The sequence below is a fragment of the Lissotriton vulgaris genome, chromosome 6, assembly GCF_964263255.1.
Source record: "Lissotriton vulgaris chromosome 6, aLisVul1.2, whole genome shotgun sequence".
Classification (NCBI taxonomy): Eukaryota; Metazoa; Chordata; class Amphibia; order Caudata; family Salamandridae; genus Lissotriton; species Lissotriton vulgaris.
In genome coordinates this window covers 891518598-891540753 of record NC_141694.1, presented here as the reverse complement: position 1 = coordinate 891540753, position 22156 = coordinate 891518598, and the positions used below count along the sequence as shown (strand labels likewise).

The 22156-nt window shown below is 48.3% G+C and overlaps 1 protein-coding gene across 1 annotated transcript in view; it reads right to left on the bottom strand.

The window, feature by feature from the left end:
- Nucleotides 1-22156, bottom strand: part of ANAPC1 (anaphase promoting complex subunit 1) — a 763513-nt gene that overhangs the window by 661602 nt on the left and 79755 nt on the right. The window contains exons 5-6 of the mRNA XM_086926883.1: nucleotides 21578-21660; nucleotides 4496-4569 (exon numbers count right to left, since the gene is read on the bottom strand). Of these exons, the coding sequence (XP_086783009.1) occupies nucleotides 4496-4569; nucleotides 21578-21660 (157 nt within the window). The remainder of the gene's footprint in view (nucleotides 1-4495; nucleotides 4570-21577; nucleotides 21661-22156) is intronic.

The window sequence follows — 22156 nt, the reverse complement described above, 5'->3', positions numbered from 1 at the left end:
ACTGGTGATTCTCCTCTGGGAGCAGAGGAAGATAAGCTTTGGGACATCCCCACACTAGATTCCCCACCGATAACTCGGTGGACGGCTGACATCCTAGGTCTAAACGCTATGTGTTTGGAGCATGGGCTACGAGCCTTAAATGGCCGAACCCAATCAGACCGTGTTCCCGCCATGACGTTTAACAATGGGCGTAGTAAAAGTCGCATTGACTATGTCATCTGTAGTATATCGATTTGGTCATCTCTCAGTGACATGGTAGTAACAGCTAGGATAGAAAGCGACCATGACCCGTTATGTGTTTCACATAATTGGTGGACACCTAACGTAATTGCTCCAAACCCTTGTGACCAACTTGTGCCCCCAACGATCACGCCATCCAATAACATGCGTAGGCTAAGGTGGTCTGGTGTTAAGACTGACCAGCAGGCCCTGGAAAAGATAGGAGCAGCGGCAGACAAGGCCATTCTGGCATTGGAAAATATTGCTGGATATGCACAGGGACATGAAGACATTACCATAGTTCATATGACTCTCTTTAATGAAGTCAAAAATTTCTTCTTAAAACCCGCACGAAATAATAGGGCTCGTCTATTTAAATCAGCAAAGTGGTACAATCAAGATTGCAGGGCAGCAAGATTTAAATTAGGAGCCACAATCAAAAGTAATAATTTGAGTGAGATTCGGTCTGCCAGGAAGCACTATAAAAACTGCATTGCCAGGGCAAAAAGAGATTAGGACGAAGACCACTGGCAGAAACTGAGATGTGCAAGTGAAAGTAAACACTCTAGACAATTTTGGCATATTGTCAAATGGGGCCACGATAGATCTCCAGAGACTCCCAACAATAATGTCCCTCATGATGCTTGGGTTAAATTTTTCAGCGAGCAGTACTCTTCCAGGGATCAGCTCGTTGATAACTCTAGCCCAATATATCTGTTCGCAGACGAAGACATCTTTATGCAGAGCGAAGTCCTGACTGCCCTGAAATCTGTGCACAGGGGCCGTGCCCCGGGTAATGACGGAGTTCCGGCGGATGTCTTTTTAAATGACACCGACAGGTGGAGCAAGTACATCTGCCTTCTATTAAACCATATTGCCAGGGGCGCAGAAATCCCGGTATCCTGGCGGGGTGCTGTCATTATCCCAGTATATAAAAAGGGGGATCGTGCCCAACCCTGTAATTACCGCCCAATCAGCCTAATAGACACGGTTCAAAAAGTGGTAGGACGTGTAATTATTAATAACTTGCTTGATTGGGCTGAGGAGCAGAACGTCTTATCTCCTTTTCAGGCTGGGTTTCGCAGAGCAACCAGCACTGTGGACCAGGTCTTCCGTTTCCAATTGATACAATGGCGGACCGTGGTCCTGGGCGGATGCAGTCTCTACGCAGCTTTTGTTGACCTACGGGCTGCATTCGACCTGGTGCCGAGGGCAAAATTGTGGGAGGTATTGGCAGCTCTGGGGGTCCCGATGACTATTTTAACTTTGATCATGAGACTCCATGAGGGCACTTATGCTAAGATCCAATGGGGTGGTTACGGCAACGATACTATTGACTTCCCTGTGGAGCGTGGAGTTCGACAGGGCTGTTCAATGGCACCGACATTGTTTACTCTTTTTATAAACGGAATTGTCCCCCGTATGCAAGCTGAGCCCGTAGATGCTCCCTCACTCGCAGGTGCAAAAGTTCCTATTTTAATGTTCGCAGACGACACCTTAATTTTATCAAAATCCCCTAGCGGTCTGCAAAAGGCATTGGTAATTTTTGACAAATTTTGTAGTGACCATGGCTTGGAGGTAAACGCAGCTAAAACAAAACTCATGGCTTTTAATCCTTGCAGGAATTTCAAATCCAAAATATCCATGAGTGGGCGTTGCCTTGAAGTAGTTAATTCTTTTACTTACTTGGGGATACACATTTCAAATGATAACAGATGGAACCACCACTTAAATCTTGCAGTATTAAGACATAAACAACTGGCTGGTACCATCATTAAGGAGCACAGGAAATCCTTAACTAAACCAATCAAACCGCCATTAATCATATACGAGGCTAAGGCAATAGGGTCAGCACTGTACGGGGCAGAGCTGTGGGGGCAAGAAAACCTCCAGGAGCTACAGATGTCAGAGAATAACTTCCTCCGAAAACTAACTGGCACCCCACAGAGCAGCCCCCTCTTGCCACTCAGATATGACCTTGGCAGGAAGGAAATCTCGGCAATGTGTAAACTCCGACCGATATTATATTGGCGTAGAATCTGGACCACCCCTGAGCTGTCACAATATGCAGAAGGATTTGTTGATGTGATCAAAGCAGACCGATTTCATAAAATCAGATGGTTTAGATCATTAAAAATAGCATTAAGTGAACTAGGGTTAAGCGAACTCTGGTCCGATCCAACCGGGTCATCCTTCCCATCCAAGTTGTTCATAAAAAACCTTTTCTGGGAACAGGCGGAGAACAAGAGTCTCCTTAGCAATAATAACGGGTCTATGACGACTGCCTTCCTTGAAGCTAAACTGTTTCCGATGTTTGAAATTTACTGGGATATTATAACTAAACCCATGGATAGGAAACTGTTTTTCCAAATGAGGGCTGGCTCTTTACCTCTGAGTAGTTTAACATCAAAATGGAGAAATGGAGGTCCAGCTATTTGCCCAGTCTGTGGGGAAGGAAAAGAAACGTTGGGTCACTTCTTGTTTGCCTGTCATGCATATTCTGTTCCTAGACGTGTTTGGTTGGCTCCCATGTGTAGAAATCTGGGTACTAAAAGTAGCATGGTAGCTCTACGCATTGTTAAATCTACCTCCTTAAACTGGATTATTATAGCGACTGCCAAGTACTTGGGGTGGGCGTGGGTAACTAGGCAGAGATTGCTAGCAGGGTGACTACTCTCTGCCTAGCCGAACAGAGACTGCTAGTTTATCTATTCTCTGTTCCCATGCTAGGTGTCTATCTGACGAAAACATTTTTACATTGATTTTTAACTGTGAAATAGGATTTCTTCTAAATATGACTTTTTACTATATGAACTTTGCACCTTTGATTGTAAATAACAGGATGAAATGTTATTTTAAAACTGTCTTTTTAACGTGTATGTGCTTAAGTCATGTCTGACTTTGTAATTTAATTGTATTTTATTATGTGTTTGTTTGTCTGCTTTTATGAGTAATACTCGAATAAAGCACTTTTGAATTGAGTAAAGGGAACAACCACATTCTAAATTAGAAACACCACAGCAGGTGAGAAAGAAGACTGGAGATGCAGGATTCCAAACTCAGACCCCTCATCAAACCTCTCCTGAACAATTACATTTAACTGTGTACCCACAGCAGATGAAGGGGTTGGAGGAAGGACAGCTGGTGGGAAAGCAGGTCACTCATATCATGAAAGGGCTTGGCCTTCTGGAAACACAGAGGAATAAGCGTCACAGCAGGAGAGCTCGGTGTTGCTGGCAGACTGGTTACCAGGCTTTTGTTATAAAACAATGAAAAACAAATGTTTTTAAAAGTACGCTATAAAGCTATTTGTTTTGTATTGTTCATTTAGAAGCACTGGCAGCTCCACAGCAACAAAATTAGCCCCTCAGCGCTGCCATCCCAGCAAAAAAGGCCTGATATCCAGCTCAGCCCTGGGTGCTGGAGGTTTGATCCTCAGCCATGCCAAGTCTAGTATGGCCTGAACTTGGCTTTCAGTGCTCAACACTTCCCTCTAGGGTTGTCTTTTTGGTAGATTAAGGAGTGCATTACAGCTTGCATTTGGATGCACTTGGAGTATGTGAAGGACGCCATCTGCAGAATCCGTGCCATTCTGCTCCCAGGTTCTTGGCCACTGGCAGCTGTCAGCATGAATAGGAGATGAAACAGCCAGCAATAAGATTTAATGGCAGAACATTTCAGGGGCCTACTTTTCCAGAGATATTGGAGGTCAGTCGATTGGCCTGAGTAAGAAGGGTCTGCCTTCAAAATAATGTTTAATTGTCATGGGTTAATGACAGGGCTGTGTTTGGGGCGAAAGGTCTCATTTAGATAGAAGGAAATGGTGTTTGGCGTTTACATACATGTGGTTACAATATAAGTGGCCCTTAGTGAATCACATGCATCACTCCATGTATTTTAGTATTTGATGAAGATAGCTTTTCATTCAGATGTAAAATGCATCTTATGCTAATCAGAAACACAATAGTGTAAGAAACCCAGTCTACATTTTGTTTACAGAGGGCAAAATAAACTAACTCAACTATGTCTATATGTCTTTCTTTCATAGTTCTTCTTGTGGTCATACGCAGACAACAGTGTTTTTCCATGAAATTCTTTAAGGACAACTACTCTTCTTTAGTTTGAAATTATCACCACCAAATTCACTTACTAGCTAGTACTAACACTAATGCTTAAGAAGTAGCCAACATTTACTCAAAACAAAACTACCAACCAAATCTGTCTCAGCCATCTTTTATCTCAAACAAGTATTTACAAAATACAATGCAACACGTACCTCCAGATTTACTAACCAAAGGAGTTATTTCATCTAATGGGTGAAGCATGCTGAATATGACTGGAAGAGGTTCCCTGCGAAAGAAAAAACATTCGGAATGGAAAAGTAATTGAAAAAAGAAAGTTCAAATGTGCATCATCGAAAATGTGCCATATTTTTGGCGCACAAGTAAAAAACAATTTACGGTTGTTCCAACTCCACTCCTGGGTGGGTCATGCAAGACTTACAACAGATCTACCAAGTTACTTAAACCAGCCTAGTTTGAAGGCCCAATTATGCTTTCATGTACCACTACTATTGTGTGGTATATGGTTTATCCTGGACTGACCAATCCCAGTTAAGTTGCATACTAACCGGAATAATGAGAATAGACTTAAAACAGGGTGCACAAAACATGCATCAAAACATTTTCCACAGTAAATTTGTATTTATTCAATTATCAAAAAGGATGAACACATTTCAATTGGAATTCATTGGTTTATAGCCCATGGTTTCCTATCTTAGATGAACATTGTCCAGTTTGGGAATTGATATGGAACGGTGGTTCCCAATCTGTGCACCAGGGTACCCCAGTGTGCCATCAAAACTACCCAGTGGCACCACTCACCAAGCACACCGTTTGGGAACCATTAATACTCAAACCTACACACAGATAATAACAAAACAAGCATTTGCAATGCAATAGGTCTCGCCTTAGGAAAGTTGGAGCTATTGGTATGGTAAATGACAAATTTTTTATTTATGTGTTTTTTTTTTAACTAACGTAATTAATAGCTTTGTCATTTACAATGCCAATAGTTGAGCTAATCCCATCGGCCCCCAGATGCTCCACATGCTCAGGGCCGTCTCATAGTGCTGGCTGTTTCACAGTCCCTGCCGGCCATGACCACTTTATTAGGGGGCAGTGACCTACTGTCAGAGTTGCCTTTTTATGTGTCCGCGGGCCCTCGCAGTGCAGGGGCTGTGTGAAGTTCATCGGGCTGCCCTTGGCTTCGGGACAGCCCGGCTGTATCGGAAGAGTGTTTTCTTCTTTGACTGAGGTGGCAGTCTCTCAGCTGGACCCGTGGTGCGGTGCTGCGTTCGACCGCTAGATGGCGCTGCCGGAGCTTGTGCCGTGTACTGCAGCAGCTCCCCCCTTTGACGGTAGGCCACCCGGGCTGGAGCCGCTGGCCGGATCCACGAATGGGCCACTTTTGAAACTCACGGAGTTTGCCACGGCTCGCTCTGTGTGCTGCTGGAGCCTGGGGCCGTCCGGTGGTGGCATTCGGCGCTGGGTCTAGGCGCTTGCTGCCAGGCCGGAACCTATGGCCGCGCGCCTACCTCTGGAACACTTTGAGGAAGGTAGGATGGGCCCAGCAGGGATGGTGCACGTGGGCTGATTAGCTCGCTGGGGGTGACGGAGGTGCTTTAAGTGTGGGCCACGCAGCATGTGTACCTTTTCGTCCGGCTCACAGGGGTGCAGGCTTCGCATCGGGCAGCAGCAGCCTTTATTTCTCCCCTCACTGTCTGTACGTGCCCCAGACTGACTTGAATGAGACTATAGGGGTTCGCAGTATTGCTAGGTGGCACGGAGTTTGCTGGGCCCACGATCACCGTCAGCTCCGCTGCCCGTGTGTTGAGTTGCGCAGGAGCGGGCGAGAGAAGGGCTGAAGGCTTGGCAGGCACGGCTCCTCGCTCACTGTCCGTTGCAGGGTGGGTGTCCCGACAGCATGGGATTGCGGCAGAGGTTGAGGGGCGGTCTCCTCTGCAGGACACTACAGTGTTAATGCTGCACGTTATCGCTCTGCACTGAGAAGGTTTTCTACAACTGGTAGCGCACATATTTCAAAGTGTTTTCATACACAAAAAAGAAAAAAAAACACTTTGCGTTGTTGTAGCTGCTGCTTGCTACATGTTGGAATGTGTGTTCCAGCGGAGTTTCTTCAAGTTCCCGCTGGGCCGCCGCGCTGCCTGCGACGACCCGGAAGCGGTTGGGCAGCCGGCCAATCGCAGCGCGGCCCCAACCGGAAGTCCCGCCCCCATCGCGGCGCGAGAGAAAAGCCACTGTCCGAGGAGCCCCGAGGGTTCCTGATCGAGTCCCGGTCCCGAGATGGGGGACCGGGTGAAGAGCGGCCGGGCGCATGGGGAAGGCGGGGCTCTCATGTGGTGAGAGAGCCCCGCAAAGCGCTACCGCCGCCCGAGAGCCAGAACCGCCGCCGAGCACTGCCAGAACAGGTGAGGGTGTTGAGGGAGAGGAGGGGTGAGTGGGGGTGGGGTGAGTGGGGGTGGGGTGTGCGCGTGTGTCTGTTGTAGTGTGTCTGTGCGTGCGTGTGTGCGTGCGTGTGTCTGTCTGTGCGTGTGTCTGTTTAAGGGGGGGGTGCCTGTGTGTGTATGCAGTGTGTGTATGTGCGCATGCGTGAGCCTTTCTTTAAGGGGGGTGCGTGTGTGTGTATGCAGTGTGTATGTGCGCATGCGTGCGGGAGCCTTTCTGTGCATGGGAATATCAGGCACGGCGACGCGACGTGCGCGCTCACGAGCTACAATCTCCAGGAGGACAAGCTCGTCACAGTCTGCAGTCCACATTCCCCGGAAAGTGGCAACATTAGTTGTCTCCCTAGACAGCAAAGCTTCGCTTTGCTTTCGTCTAGGCGAGACCTAAAAACAATTACAGACTCATGTGCAATGAATGCTATTCCACAGGAGAGGTAGGGAGCAACTTAGTACTGCTCGAAAAAGAATGCAAAGCACAAAAAATGGAATTTCAGAAAAATATATGGCAAATTTCTCTTTTGCAGGAGCTTCGAAAATCCTGTCAACATTTTCAACTCTTGCGCGTGCGCACATATCAGACAGGCCACCCGGCTTTGACTTTGCCGGAGACAAAAGAAAAATAATTGGCGCCACATCTGTTTCTCCACCATTCCGAGTTTACAATGGGAAAGGCTGAGCAGTTTCTGTTCTCAGTATAGCAGAGGCCTGAAAAAAATCATGTTCTTTACTTGCGTTCCTCAATCTATGCACATGGGCCGGACTTGTATGGTTCAACATGGATGAGAGCAGAGGTACTACTACCGATTTCGAGGTGTGCACACTTTTCCATGGACCACAAGCGGTCCTATTCTTTAAATCATCATTGTTCAGTAAAAAAATCCATGAATACTTTTTTCTTGTACCATCTTTCTGTACAATGTTTTTAATGATAGTTTCTCATTAAACTCGTTTTTCCAAATATTAGCAAATTTCATTTTTTAACGCATTTCACATCAACCCCTTCGTCGGGGGTCTAGAAATGCTGTCTTTCAAACCGCCTCTCTTTTCCTCCAATGACTGCCAATTTTAGTTACTGTTACTGCACAATAAACATGGCATTCTGAAAAGTGTGAAAAGATTGACATATTGCGTCATATGTCCAGGGTAGTCTGTATGGCATGCTTGTTGCGTCAGCATGTGGCCTCATTGTAATGCACCACAGTTCAGTGGCGTCTACGGGTAGTTGCCCCTGACCTCCTCTCTACGTCCTCCTCCTGATTCTGCAATGCGGCGGCAGATGGCCTGCTGCTGCGGCGGGGTGCTACGACCGGTGGTAGGGACTGGCTGGCGTGGCTTGATGTTGCCTCACTGTTGTCGTCTGCCCCCCCCCCGCCTGGCCAGTGGCCAGTGGCCTGCATGCCCTGCATGGCTGTTGATATGTTCTCCAGAGCTGTAGCAACGTCCTGGCAGCACTGCACCATTTGGACCTGCATGGCCAGGGATCGTCGCGAGAGCTGGGAGGTGGCGTTCCTAATAATGTGATTTGACCTCGTGTACGCCGACAGGCGGGTCAACAGTTGTCGGTGTCTGCGGCGATTGACATCCCGCTGCCTGGACATTGCCTGAGTGTTGGCCTCCACAGCTGCTGTCATTTGTGCCACATTACGTGCTGTCTTGTCCAGGTGGAGGTGGATGGCGGCTAGGTGTCGGGCCTGGGTCTGGTGCACACTCAGCATCCTGCGCTAAATAGAGAGCCCACCTGCTCGCACAATTCTGCCCCTGCCAGCGCGGGATGTGTTGGTGCGCGGCTCCCTGACCAGACCGCTCATCTGGCTCCTCACAGCCGCAGGGCGGCGGGTTTGTTGGCGACCTGCTGCTGGTGTTGCAGGCCCCACTGGTAGCTGTGTGCTGCGTGGTGCTACAGCAGCGCCTGTTGTCACGGGGGTGGCACGGGCCACAGGGGCGGGTGGTGGGATGACCGCTGTTGTGGCAGCTTGCCCCGATTGTCCGGGCTGTGGGGTATGATGTATATCCCCCTCGGTGTCCTCCGTGTTCTCCTCAATCACCAGGGCCTCGCTGTCTGTGCTGGGGACATCGGCGCCACCTGTGATGTAAAGTGGACGTTGATTAGTGACATATTCCGTACACAGTTAGGCTTGCTACATGCATGCAGTCTACCATTCCCTGTCTCGCTGCAGGATTGACTGTCACTGGACATGTCAGGCTCTATGGTACAGGATGGTAATTGTGGGCAGACTACATGTCCCACAATGCAATTGCGCTATGGAGCTGTACATTGGCTGCATGATTGGGTTTGTAATGGGATGCACTGGAGACGTGGACAATGTTTGGGGACAGGGGGTTGCAGTCGCATAGCACTTACCTGGTGTGTCTTGGGTGGGTCGGGAGGAGTCAAGCTGGGTCACACCCACGCAGGCCTGTGGTTTGATGGTCTCCTCCACTTGGTCCTCCAGTGGGGTGTTCGGTGAGACGGTGGGCTCCCCTCCACCTGTCGCCATTTGCTCCCCCAGCCTCTCAGCAATCTTTTCTTTTGCCCGCCCTCTCAAGTCATACCAGCGCTTTTTCAGCTCGTCCACCGAGCGCTGGGTCACCCCCACGGCATTTCACTTTGGCGCGGATGCGCAGCCATATGTGTCTTTTGTCGACCTCTGGTACCCTTCGGGAGTCTTTGCCAAATAGGCGGTTGTGATCCTTGGAAACTCCTTCAATTAGGTGTTTGAGCTCCTGCTCAGAAAACTTTATTTTGCGCTTTCTCCCACTGGTGGAAGCTCCTGATGCATCCTGTGCCATGCTTGCCACTGTGGTGTCTCCTGCTGTAGTCCTGTGGGAATGCTGGAGGGGAGCTCTGCAACTGCTGCCTGTACTTCAGCCTCTCACTGCTGAATGAGGGTGGGACCTGCCTACTTCCTGGTTGTGATGTCATCACTGTGCTCAGGATGCAACTTCCCGTTTTTGCGATCTCGCAGTTAGCGAGATCGCTATTTGCGATATCGGTAATTGCGAAATCGCAATTTTAACAGGGGTATCGGCGGATTCTGCGATTTTTTACCGATTTCTGGCATCTCGCAATCGGCGATTGCGGCCGCTTGCGAATCGCATTTTTAAATCGCTAAACTTCATGAATGCCGGTCTGCGATTTCTAAATTGCGATTCGCATTTTCCCGCAATTTAAAAATCGCAGAATTGGACATTGATGAATCTGGCTGAAAGTGTAGCAAAGTACAATGCTTTGCAAAAATTGCCCTCACCCACAACAAATCAAGGCTGATTCATAGAGCTTCTGCGACACCTCTGAGCAGACCAACAGTAAAGGAGGATTAATAGGGTGAGGAAGACAATACAAACACAGAAAAGGAAAAAGATCCAAAAAATGATAATGAGTACAGATTTAAAGTCTAATACTAACTAAAGGATATCCTCATAATAATTGTATTCATGGACTCCCTTAATTAGGGTTAAAAAGGTATCTCCCTATCTAAGGATGGTGGTGAGGTAAGTATTTAAGGACCCATCATTCCTCCGTTCTGCACTATGGTCAACATGTTTGAGCCGGATTGCGTTACTCCCTCAGCTTTCGTCAGGATTGTCGGATCCCTGTACTCAATCCCTTACTGTTTATATAAGAATTGTATATCTAAATACTCCGCCTGTTAATTTTAAGTATGGTGGGTTCCGTACTCATACTCCTGATAGGATCCACAAGTGAAAAAAATAAAGATACAAGAGAAGAAAGTATAGGGTCTCAGAAGTATGTAAATGTGATGAAGTGATAAAAAAAATCTACTTACTATATTTGCTACCCTTATATCATATAACAACCTATTTGGTGCCTAGCGGTCATCATAATTCTTATTTTATCACTGCAAGTGTAGGGGCAATGCCACCTATTGCTTGTGAATTCACCTCTGCAAATTATTAAAACCATTTGTGCCTATTTATAGCAATTTATGCGTGAACACACCTATCAATACTCCAAAGGAAGATCATGCTTTTAATGTAGACATGCAAAGACCCTCACATAAAGACGTTCGGGTACTAATGCCAGGACCCCGGGTACATCTTACAGAGTATCACTTAATTTGCCGCCTGAACTAGCATGAGGGGCGAGAGCGACCCTCTGTAGTCACACTCTAGTTGGGAGAATGTAATAATATACCCTGGATTAAACAAAGACAAATGGCCCCACTGGACTTCTCTATACCCCTAATGCGCTTGGTGTTCCCGGTTTTGTTCATTAGAGGAAAAAAGGCATGTCAGTACTGTTCTGCCCCTCTTCTGTTTCAACGAGTCAGTGATAAGTTCAGTTTCGCTGTTTCTCCCACATATAAACCTCTCAATGGCGTAGCATGTACGCTGGCTTAGCTACACACTGGACCCCGCACGGACACAGCCCAGACCCCTCCTTACTTCGTCAAGGGTAGTGCGCCTCCACACAGTCGTCCCTCCTGGTGCCACGTAGCTACCGGGACACTGCCATCAAGGTATAGATTTAATCTCTCTGATTCCTGTCACGTGCGACGGGGCGGTGGCGTGTGACGTAATCATGTCTGAGTGTCCACCTCCGTAAAAATTGCTGGAACGCAGAATACTTTTGCAGGAACTTTTTTGCATATACGATAGGCTTCTTTTAAAAATATAGTTACACAAAAGAGAGAGTGAGGGATTGAATTCACAAACGTGAACGGAGAGTACCCCTAGTCCCCTGGGTATCAGTAATAAACAAACAAAAGAGGAGTACCACCAGAGGCTGCTTAGATAAAGCGGTCTGAGTGGGATGACTGAAAAAAGAAGAGAGTCCTTCCTTTATTAATAAACCCCTCACTCACCGACCTAGTCAGTGACATGCTTCATCATCGGGGTCCACCCTGATAGCCGAGTGCCATCAGGGTGTGCTGCGACACCTGGACTACAGTGGAGCTGGTATTTGTGTGTGTGAAGTGAACAAAAAAAGGTGTTAAAAATTGTCCTAGTATACTTGTGTGAAAGATTTATTTGCAAGGTACTGGACAATATTAAAATTAAGTGTTGATGACACTCGGCTATCAGGGTGGACCCCGATGATGAAGCATGTCACCGACTAGGTCGGTGAGTGAGGGGTTTATTAATAAAGGAAGGACTCTCTTCTTTTTTCAGTCATCCCACTCAGACCGCTTTATCTAAGCAGCCTCTGATGGTACTCCTCTTTTGTTTGTTTATTACTGATACCCAGGGGACTAGGAGTACTCTCCGTTCACGTTTGTGAATTCAATCCCTCACTCTCTCTTTTGTGTAACTATATTTTTAAAAGAAGCCTATCGTATATGCAAAAAAGTTCCTGCAAAAGTATTCTGCGTGTTAGCGCGACTGCAAATAAGGTTGGGTTTACAACGCTGACTCCACTTACTTTGAGAGAGCGTACTCGCTTTCAGGGCAGAATAAAGAAAATCACGGAAAGCGACAATATCCTTATAATGTTTGGCAACGGGTACTTTATTTCTTATATTACAGACGCGGCGCCCTAGGCTGCAGATGTGTTACTTTACCTTATCTCTCCTCTAACGCTGTGAAGCTGACTAAAAGTTTTTAACGCGGTTCTCCGCATTTATTGTTGTGTTCATTTTTAAAACTGCAATTTTTAACGGCAATTGTTGCTTGTGTTACTATTTGTCAGTGAGAGATCTCACCTGCATTATTTACGCTCCTGGCCCCGTTCCGCCCCGGCTGAGTGTCGTTTGTGCGGAGGGTCGAACAGCAGAGCGCCACTCCCCGCCTCCTCTTCACCACTTCCGCCCTGCCTTACCTAGCGCAGGTTAGCGGTCTAGTGGCTATTGACCAGGCACTATATCTATCGCGCTAACAAGGGTAACAGTTGACAGACGCGGCGCCCTAGGCTGCAGATGTGTTACTTTACCTTATCTCTCCTCTAACGCTGTGAAGCTGACTAAAAGCTTTTAACGCGGTTCTCCGCATTTATTGTTGTGTTCATTTTTAAAACTGCAATTTTTAACGGCAATTGTTGCTTGTGTTACTATTTGTCAGTGAGAGATCTCACCTGCATTATTTACGCTCCTGGCCCCGTTCCGCCCCGGCTGAGTGCCGTTTGTGCGGAGGGTCGAACAGCAGAGCGCCACTCCTCGCCTCCTCTTCACCACTTCCGCCCTGCCTTACCTAGCGCAGATTAGCGGTCTAGTGGCTATTGACCAGGCACTATATCTATCGCGCTAACGAGGGTAACAGTTGACAGACGCGGCGCCCTAGGCTGCAGATGTGTTACTTTACCTTATCTCTCCTCTAACGCTGTGAAGCTGACTAAAAGCTTTTAACGCTGTTCTCCGCATTTATTGTTGTGTTCATTTTTAAAACTGCAATTTTTAACGGCAATTGTTGCTTGTGTTACTATTTGTCAGTGAGAGATCTCACCTGCATTATTTACGCTCCTGGCCCCGTTCCGCCCCGGCTGAGTGCCGTTTGTGCGGAGGGTGGAACAGCAGAGCGCCACTCCCCGCCACCTCTTCACCACTTCCGCCCTGCCTTACCTAGCGCAGGTTAGTGGTCTAGTGGTTAAACGCAGATCCCCATATAATGACGACATGGGGGGAGCGCAGCGGGAGCGCCGACTTCGCGCCGAAGTCGCGCCTAAGTCCAGCCCGTCTGCGCCCGTCCGCGGCCAGCCGCGACCTGTGGCCCTACACTCTGCCCAAATTTTTACGTACTCGCCGGCTGAGTTGCGTTCTATGCAACATGTTGTTCCTTTACCGCCTGACGCCATTAGGATGGCCCAGGAGTGCGGTATTTCGACCTGTCCATGCATGGTAACTCCCTCTTTGCCGGGATTTGCTCCTACTCCTGGACTCCCGTTTCCTACCTCTCCTAAACCAGAGACCCGCTCCCTAACCATCATCTACCTTAACACTCGTTCAATGGTGAAACACCAATTAGAAATCCACCGCTTACTTGATGACATCAATGTAGATATTCTTTTCCTTTCCGAGACCTGGCTGACAGACGACTCTGTACCCGACATCCTGGCCGCTACTCCCAACGGTTACTATATTTTACAAGTTAACCGCCCCGGGGGTCAAGTTGGTGGTGGAGTTGCAGCCATTATTCGCAAAGAACATGTTTTTTCCACCCTAAACTGCACTCCTATCCCTAACACTCAAACTCTTGTCATCCAACTTCGCTCGACCAGGACCTCCCTTATCTGTGTCCTCATGTACAGACCCCCTATCTACATGCCCTCTTTCCCTCAAATAGTTGGGGACCTTGTCTCCCAGCTTCTTATTAATCATGCCAAAGTCATCATTTTGAGTTTTTTAATTATTGGCCTACTGACCCTCGAGAAAGCAGACTGTCCGAGCAGTTTTCAGATACTTTAACCAGCATGAACTGTCAGCAACAGATCTCAACGCCTACCCACTGCAAGGGCCACATACTAGATCAGATCTGGACGGCTAATTTGGACATCTCGCCTCCATTGATCACTCCCTGCACTTGGTCAGACCACTATTTTATCTCCTTTTCAGTTGATCTTTCCATCTCCCACCGCCCCCCGCTCCCTGCCAACATCTCAGCCCGCAATTGGAAGAATGCCAATTTAACTGAATTACACTCCCTTCTGGCAGCCTCAGTCCCATCAACTTCCGGAACAGCCTCTCATCAAGCCTCTACTCTTGAGCAATGGTTGACGGCAGCCTCCGACTCTGTCGCTCCCCTAAAAACTATAAAAGCTATACGTCCCCACGACGCCCAACGATGGTTTACCGACCAGCTAAAACTTGATAAATTGGCCCTTCGCCAAGCCGAACGCCGCTGGCGTCACAAGTACGATCCTTTACTCAAAATAGAATTCACGACTTTACTGAATAAATATAAATCTTCCATATTAGAGGCAAAAACATCTTACTTCTCCCGCAAAATCTTGGAGTCGGCCTCCAAAACCAAAGACATCTTCTCGATCGTCAATGAGCTCTCCCTTCCCGATCGCGTCACTCTCCCCCCTACGCCCACCCAGGCCTTGTGTGACGAGCTCAATGCCTTCTTCCAGGATAAAATGTCCTCAATCAAAAACAATATCTCTCCCCCTTCCCTTTCCCAAACATTTTCTCTCCCCTCTGAAAACCCCCATCAATTTAATACTTTTCCTCCCATCTCTATCACCGAATTCCACAGTCTCCTGCACAAAGTTAGTTCCGGGTCCCCTAAAGACTGCTGCCCCCCCCATATTCTTAAAGAAATCTTTTTGACCTGCCCTGATCCAGCCTTGGCTCTTCTTAATACCTCCCTAGCCACTGGAGTAGTCCCAGATTCATTCAAGCAGGCCGTGGTGCTTCCCATTTTGAAAAAGCCCAACGCAGACCCCCTAGTTTTGAGCAACTATAGACCCATCTCTCTTCTCCCTTTTCTGGGAAAGATCTTAGAGACCTATGTAACTCGGTGTTTGAGCACTTTCATTGAGAATTCATTTTTTTTGGACCCCCAACAGGCTGGTTTCCGCCCCCTCCATTCCACCGAGGCAGTGATCGCGGCAGTCATGGACACTTTAAGAACAGGAGCTGATAACAACACTCCCCAAGCCCTTGTACTGTTGGACCTGTCGGCGGCTTTTGACACGGTCGATCACGCCATACTGATCGACCGTGTCACTAACGCCGGCATCCAGGGCGTAGCCCTTGATTGGGTTCGATCCTTCCTGCACGGCCGCTCCCAGGCAGTCCACCTCTCCACTTTTTCTGCTCCTCTTACCCCCCTCTCTTGTGGTGTCCCTCAGGGTTCGGCTCTATCCCCCCTTCTTTTTAATTTATACATGCAACCCCTTATGGTTTCTCTTTGTCACTCCCCTGCCACTATCTATAATTACGCAGACGATCTGCAGTTGATTTTCCCCTTGGATACCTCACTTTCTTCCCGCATTAATTTTCAAACTATAATGCTCTACATCTCTGATTGGATGGCTCACAGCCAGCTCAAGTTGAATCCGTCCAAGACGGAACTTGTTCTGGTGGGTGGCCCGACCAATCCTTGGGATGATAATTACTGGCCCCCTTCTCTTGGCATCCCCCCTCGCCCGGTCGGCTCAGTGAAAAGCCTTGGAGTGGTCATCTCTGATGATCTATCTATGAAATCGCAGACCTCGGCGGTAACATCTTCCTGCTTCTTTCAGCTGCGCAGGATCCGCAAGATCTGTCGATTTCTTACCAGAGAGGCACTCATTTTAGTCATCTTGGCTTTGGTCATCTCCAGGGTCGACTTCGCAAACATCCCATATGTGGGGATTCCTGCCTATCAGCTTCAAAGACTCCAACTAATCCAGAACCAAGCCGCACGCTTGGTGTTCCACCAATCCAAACACCAGCATGTTTCTCCTCTTTTGAGGAGTCTTCACTGGCTTCCAGTGGCAAAACGGTGTTCCTTCAAACTCGGATGCACTATTTTTAAATCTCTACATAACCGTGCACCCGCTTTCATCTCCTCCAAGCTCAAGCGGTATCTTCCAACCCGCACTCACCGCTCCTCTGCTGACAATCTTCTGTGCATTCCATCCAACCGCCGCAAGAAACATGGCGGCCTGCGCTTCTCTTCTCTAGGTCCTTCCTTTTGGAATTCTCTCCCCTCTTCCTTTCGCCACTGCCCCTCTTATGAGCTTTTCCGCAAGACTTTAAAAACTTATCTTTTCAAAGCTGCCTTTGAGTAACTATCTGCCCTTGTTTGCTATGTCTGTTATGAGCGCCAGGAAACCGTTTCCGTGTACGTGCGCGGTACAAGCTTTTTAACATAACATAACATAACATAACACATATTACATGGTCACATCGCCACCCTTACCACATACTGCTTTAATTCTTGGTGTTTTGCTCTCTCATAGGAACGAGATAAGATGTTTGACATGAAGAATAAAAGTAGAATATGTAGTGCAAAATTAAAGGCACTGAAAAGCAGTTTGATATTTACTGCAAAAAGATATCAGAATCAATTTAATACAAATCCGATTTAAAGAAATGCTATAGACACAGAAACATGTGTGGTTTTCTTTTTCTTATAATAAATAGTGCCAAAAATAAACATGTTGCCATAAATATCTCCTTTCTGTTAATCACCGCTCATCTAGAAAAACAAAGCAGAAGGATACCCAGGTTTCAGTTTTTCTGTTTAAGCTGCAGCTTTAATAATGCTCCCTGACGTGCCTTTCACCCTGACGGTAGGCACTAAGCGGGCATTATGAGGTCATATCTAAACTATACTAAGCTATTACATAGGAGTTGCAAAATCATTTCTCAATGACCGGTAACTAGAGACGTCATAAAATGCCTGAAATAAGGAATTTACAGCCTGATTCATGAAGTAAAATTGCGCCCGCAATCGCTGCGAAAATGCAATTGCGGGCGCAATTTCCGTAATCGGCATTCAACATCAAAATAGCGAATTCGCAAACACAGAATAGCGAATTCGCTATTATATTCGCAGAATCCCGGCAGGTGAGCATTAGCGAATCGGAAAATGCGAGAAACCACGGATTCTGCAAAATAAATAGCGAATTCGCTATAGATTCGCAATCGGTATTCAAGAAATATCGCTATTAGCGAAAAACCCAAAAATCGCATTTTGCGCCGCGCAAAATAAGGACAACTCAAAGCAGGTGGTAACCATAAAAGCCATGCAAAAATTACTTTTAAAAAACCGTTGTCTAATCACCAACAGGTTCTGGCCTGACCAATCACACATAAGGACAATCATCAGCAGCAGCATTAGGAGTCCCACAATGCCAGGAATGTACATGGTGGTGAGGCGTCGAAGGCTACAGCGATTAGCACGGAGGAGACGCAGGATCCAGGACAGGATATTCCGCCAGCGGGTCACCTTGCTGGGCCAAACCAGAGAGCAGATATATGCTAAATACAGGCTGAATGGGGAAATGATAATGCAGCTAATACAGGACCTTGACCCCCTGATGCAGCACCCAACAAGCCATACCAATGCGGTGCCTACACATGTGCAGGTATTGTGTAGCCTGCACCTCCTGGCCTCCGGGAGTTTCCAGGGGATAGTAGCGGCTGCTGGGGGGATATCCCAGCCCACCATGTCACGCTGCCTCCACACTTTTGTTGACGCCATGCCCACCCAGCTACACCGTCACATCAAATTCCCCGCCAGCCAACAGGAATTGGACATGACCAAGCTACAATTCTACAACGTAGCCCATTTTCCACATGTGCTCGGATGCATAGACTGTACCCACGTCGCCATCTGCCCACCAGCTGCCATGGATTATATGTTCCGCAATAGAAAGTCCTACCACTCCCTCAACATCCAGATGGTCTGCAATGCTAAGACATACATCACTGACATTGTCGCACAGTACCCAGGGAGTACCCATGACTTCTTCATATTCCGGCACAGCGGCCTCCACACACGACTGGTCAGGGGAGAGTTTGGGGAAGGACACCTACTTGGTAAGTACACTTTGTCGAAAATTTCACATTGCTAAGATGTAACAGCGCAGCACAGGCAATCACCATCTGCTCCTCTCATTCAGGTGACAGTGGCTACGCCCTCCGTGAATACCTCCTGACCCCATACCTCAACCCTGCTACACCCCAGCAACGGCGCTACAATATTGCACACATACGGACAAGGAATTGCATAGAAAGGACATTTGGCCTGCTCAAGAGCAGGTTCCGCATACTGCACAAGACAGGTGGGGCCATGTATTACAGTCCTGCAGTGTGCTGCCGCATAGTGGCTGTCTGCGCAATACTACATAACATTGCAACCAAGCGCCGGATACCTGTTGACATCTCTGGCAGTGAATCTGAAGGGGACAACCGGCCACCTGCACATGCGCGCCATGCACGTGGGGAGAACCCAGCAGAAGGGCACAGACGTCGCAACCACATCACAGTGAACAGTTTCTAGTACAACCTCTTCCATCACCCCACAAATCAACAATGCATGCAAAATGTAATGATGACACAACGCTAATGTGTGTAGCAAAATAAATGTATTTGTTCAAATCACAAAAAAATAAGGTTTGAGTACAAATATCTCCCACTCACAGTATTACAGCATACTGCTGTGTCATAGGACATGGCAGGCTTAACGTCAGCCTGTGCCAATGAAAGTCAAATGTTCTCAAGTGCGCCTACTGCGCACTGCGCCCAAGCGCCTCTGAGGGGCATCCTCCTCCGGGGCTTCAGGACCTGGCGTGGGCCTGGTGCTGCGGCTGTGTGGTGGGATTTGTGAGGCTGAGTGACTGCTGACGCTGGACGCCCCCTCACTAGCATCATCACCCCCCACAGTGGATGGTATTGCTGGAGGGTGTAGTGCCGTAACGGCCGTGGTGAGGTGCTCCAGGACCCTGGTCATGTCCTCACTGCACTGGACTAGTTGGTGCTGCTGTGTGAGGGACCGCCGCGCCAACAGAGAAGTTGCATTTGCAGCTACATAATTCGACCTGCTGTATGAGGCCAGCCGGCTCATGAGTTTACGGTGGCGGCGGCGTGCTGCACTGCGCTGTGTGGACATCGCAGCGGTGTTGGCTTCCATGGCTGCAGCCATGCGGGCCATTCCCTCACCCACACCTGCAATGGCTGCAGTCATGTTGTCTATGCGCTCCCCCACACCTGCCATGGCCGCCCTCATGCCGTCCATGCGGTCTGCGACTGTGGCCACATTGCGCCCTATCTTATGGAGCTGCAGCTGAATGGCTCCTTGCTGTCGTGCCTGGCGCTGGTGTATGCGCAAAATCCGTCTTTCAACGCTCAGACGCGCCAGTCCCTGTCCATTGCCCCTCCTGCTTGCTGGAGTGGTGTGCTGGCGAGACCTGCCACGCCTGCCCTGCTGGCCTGAGTCTGTGGCTGGCCGCTGTGTCACAACTGGCGCGGGCCCAGATGTTGTGGCGACAGCTGCTGGGGGTGTGACAGCTGGCGTTGCTGGTGCGCCAGATGCAGGGGGCACAATGGTAGCTGGCCTGGCAGCGGCTGTAGGTGCTGCACCAGTCGCAGGGGGAACACTGCAGGTGGATCTGGCTGCTGGTGTTGTAGCAGCGGCAGGGGCTGGTGCCTGGGTTGGTGGTGGCACCTCCTCCTCCTGGACCTCCTCATCAATTTGCAGCCTTTCACTATCGCTGCTTTCGCCACCTGTGGGGGTAAGTGGAGGATCATTAGTTGCATGTATCTGGCAGACGTGCAGTTGCTACATGCATGCTGGGTGACATTCCCTGAATGGCTGTGGCTTTGTGTGCTTTGGGACCGGTCTGGCTGCATTGTGGTACTACTACATTGTGGCCACACTACATCTCCCACAATGCATCAGGACATTCCTTGATGTGCAACTATGGCATGCCTATGGGACATTAGGGGAGCCTATTTGGTCATGGACATTCATAGGGGGCAGGGTCGCAGTCGCATGCCACTTACCTTGGGTGTCTTGGGTGGTGCGGGTCGTGTGAAGCCTATACAGGCCTCCCTCTCTAGGGTGTCCTCCACCTGGTCCTCCATGGCAGTGTTGGGAGGGACTGTTGGTCCACCACCTCCAGTGCCCGATGACTCTCCAAGGCGCGCCGCCACCTTCTCCTTGGCACGGCCTCGGAGGTCATACCACCGTTTCTTCAACTCCTCTAGGGACCTGTCGGCCACTCCCACAGAGTTCACAGTGGAGGCAATCCCCTGCCATATCCTACGTTTCTCTTGCTCAGGGACCCTCCTGGAATCTTTTCCGAAGAGTTTCTCGTGGTTGGCCACCACCCCCTCAATCAAGTGTTCGAGCTCCTGCTCGGAAAATTTGAGCTTCCTTTTGCACCCAGAGGAGTTGCTGGTGCCAGGAACAGGTTCCTCTGACATTGTAGCAAAGTTGTGGATGTGTAGTTATCTCCTGTATTGCAGCAGCTCTCCCACTTGCTCCCTCTCAGTCAGCCTCACTGTGGAGAATGGGGGTGGGAACTGGCAGCTTCCTGGTTGTGATGTCATCACTGGGCTCGAAATGCGACTTCCCGTTTTCCCGATCTCGCGAGTTTGCGATCTCGCAAATAGCAATATCGCAAATAGCGATATCGCTATTTGCGAGTTCGCAATCCCGGCGCGGGTAGCCGAAAATAGCGATTTTTCTGCGATTATCGGTAATTGCTAACGGAATTTGCGATTGCGTGCGAATCGCTTTTTTTAATCGCAAATCTTCATGAATTCGGATTTGCGATTTCTGAATAGAGATTCGCTTTTTTTCGCTATTACAGAATCGCAAATGCCGTTTTTCATGAATCTAGCGGCTAGAGGCTGGACAGCAGGCCTCTGAGTTTAAATGAAATTAACTTTAACAAAGTTTACATTTTGACACCACGTTGATGCATTAATAGCCATGCCATTTTGCATTTTATGTAAGGTCTCATTCACAACATGTGGAGGGACCTTTGTTTATTCAGATGTTCACACTAGAACTGATCTATACACAGCTATCAACAAAGCTGCCTGTCAATAAAAGAAAGCAACCCTCGTACCTCCATGCGTTAGTGATAGATACTGCCATTACAAAGACATTTTGCCTATTTGTAACTCAGTGACCAACAGTAAGGGTTTCTGAAGACAAATACCCCAATTTACAAAGCACTGCAGTAGTCAGAGCTGACTGTTGTTAAAGCTATAGTCTCTGTCTTTCTTCAAATAACCTGCCTCTCTGTACATGAGATGACAAGTGAGCCAAACAGACATGCAAGCACATGAGCAAAAGCAGCCCCCACAGTGACATGGTGTTTCACTCGTGAGCGTGGCTTCATTTTCAAAGGTTATGCACCTCGCCTTTGATACCAATCCACTGAAAAGATAAAAGCAATATATGTGAGGAGAAACAAAGATCCCAACATACCGTGGTGGGCTCTGTGGTACTTCCTGTGAGGGACTGCAGCGCTCAAACAACAATCCATATTTAGATGGCCAGACACAGCCCACCTAGAGCATAAAAATAATAATATACATCAACATATACAGAAAAAAGGACAGGAAGAACTTGTAAACTGATCAATCTGGCATATATCACATTCAAATCTTACGGGATAGTGTCTCATTATGTGAGCAATATGAAAATAACTATGCATAATTCATGCTATCTTTGAAGATTTCTTTGTTTGCCCAAAACTCAAAACACCTGTTCTGCGAAACTAGGAGCGGGCCAAAGGTTCAGAGCATAACTAAGTAAGAACAATAGCGCCACAGGGCACAAGTCCTAATAAAAGAAGTGGGGGAACGCTGACGTCACAACAGGAAGTGACGTCACGAAAGGTGGCTTGCACCATCAGACTCATTGCCTCCCCTCGCTCACCCCTTAGATGCGATTGCATCAGAGAAGCCAGCGCGTGAGCAGCGTTCTGAATGGGCTCCGATCTCGCCCCAGAGAGGCCAAAGAGTGAATGTGTGGCTCCATTTGCTCCAGTGATCGAGCGCCTGG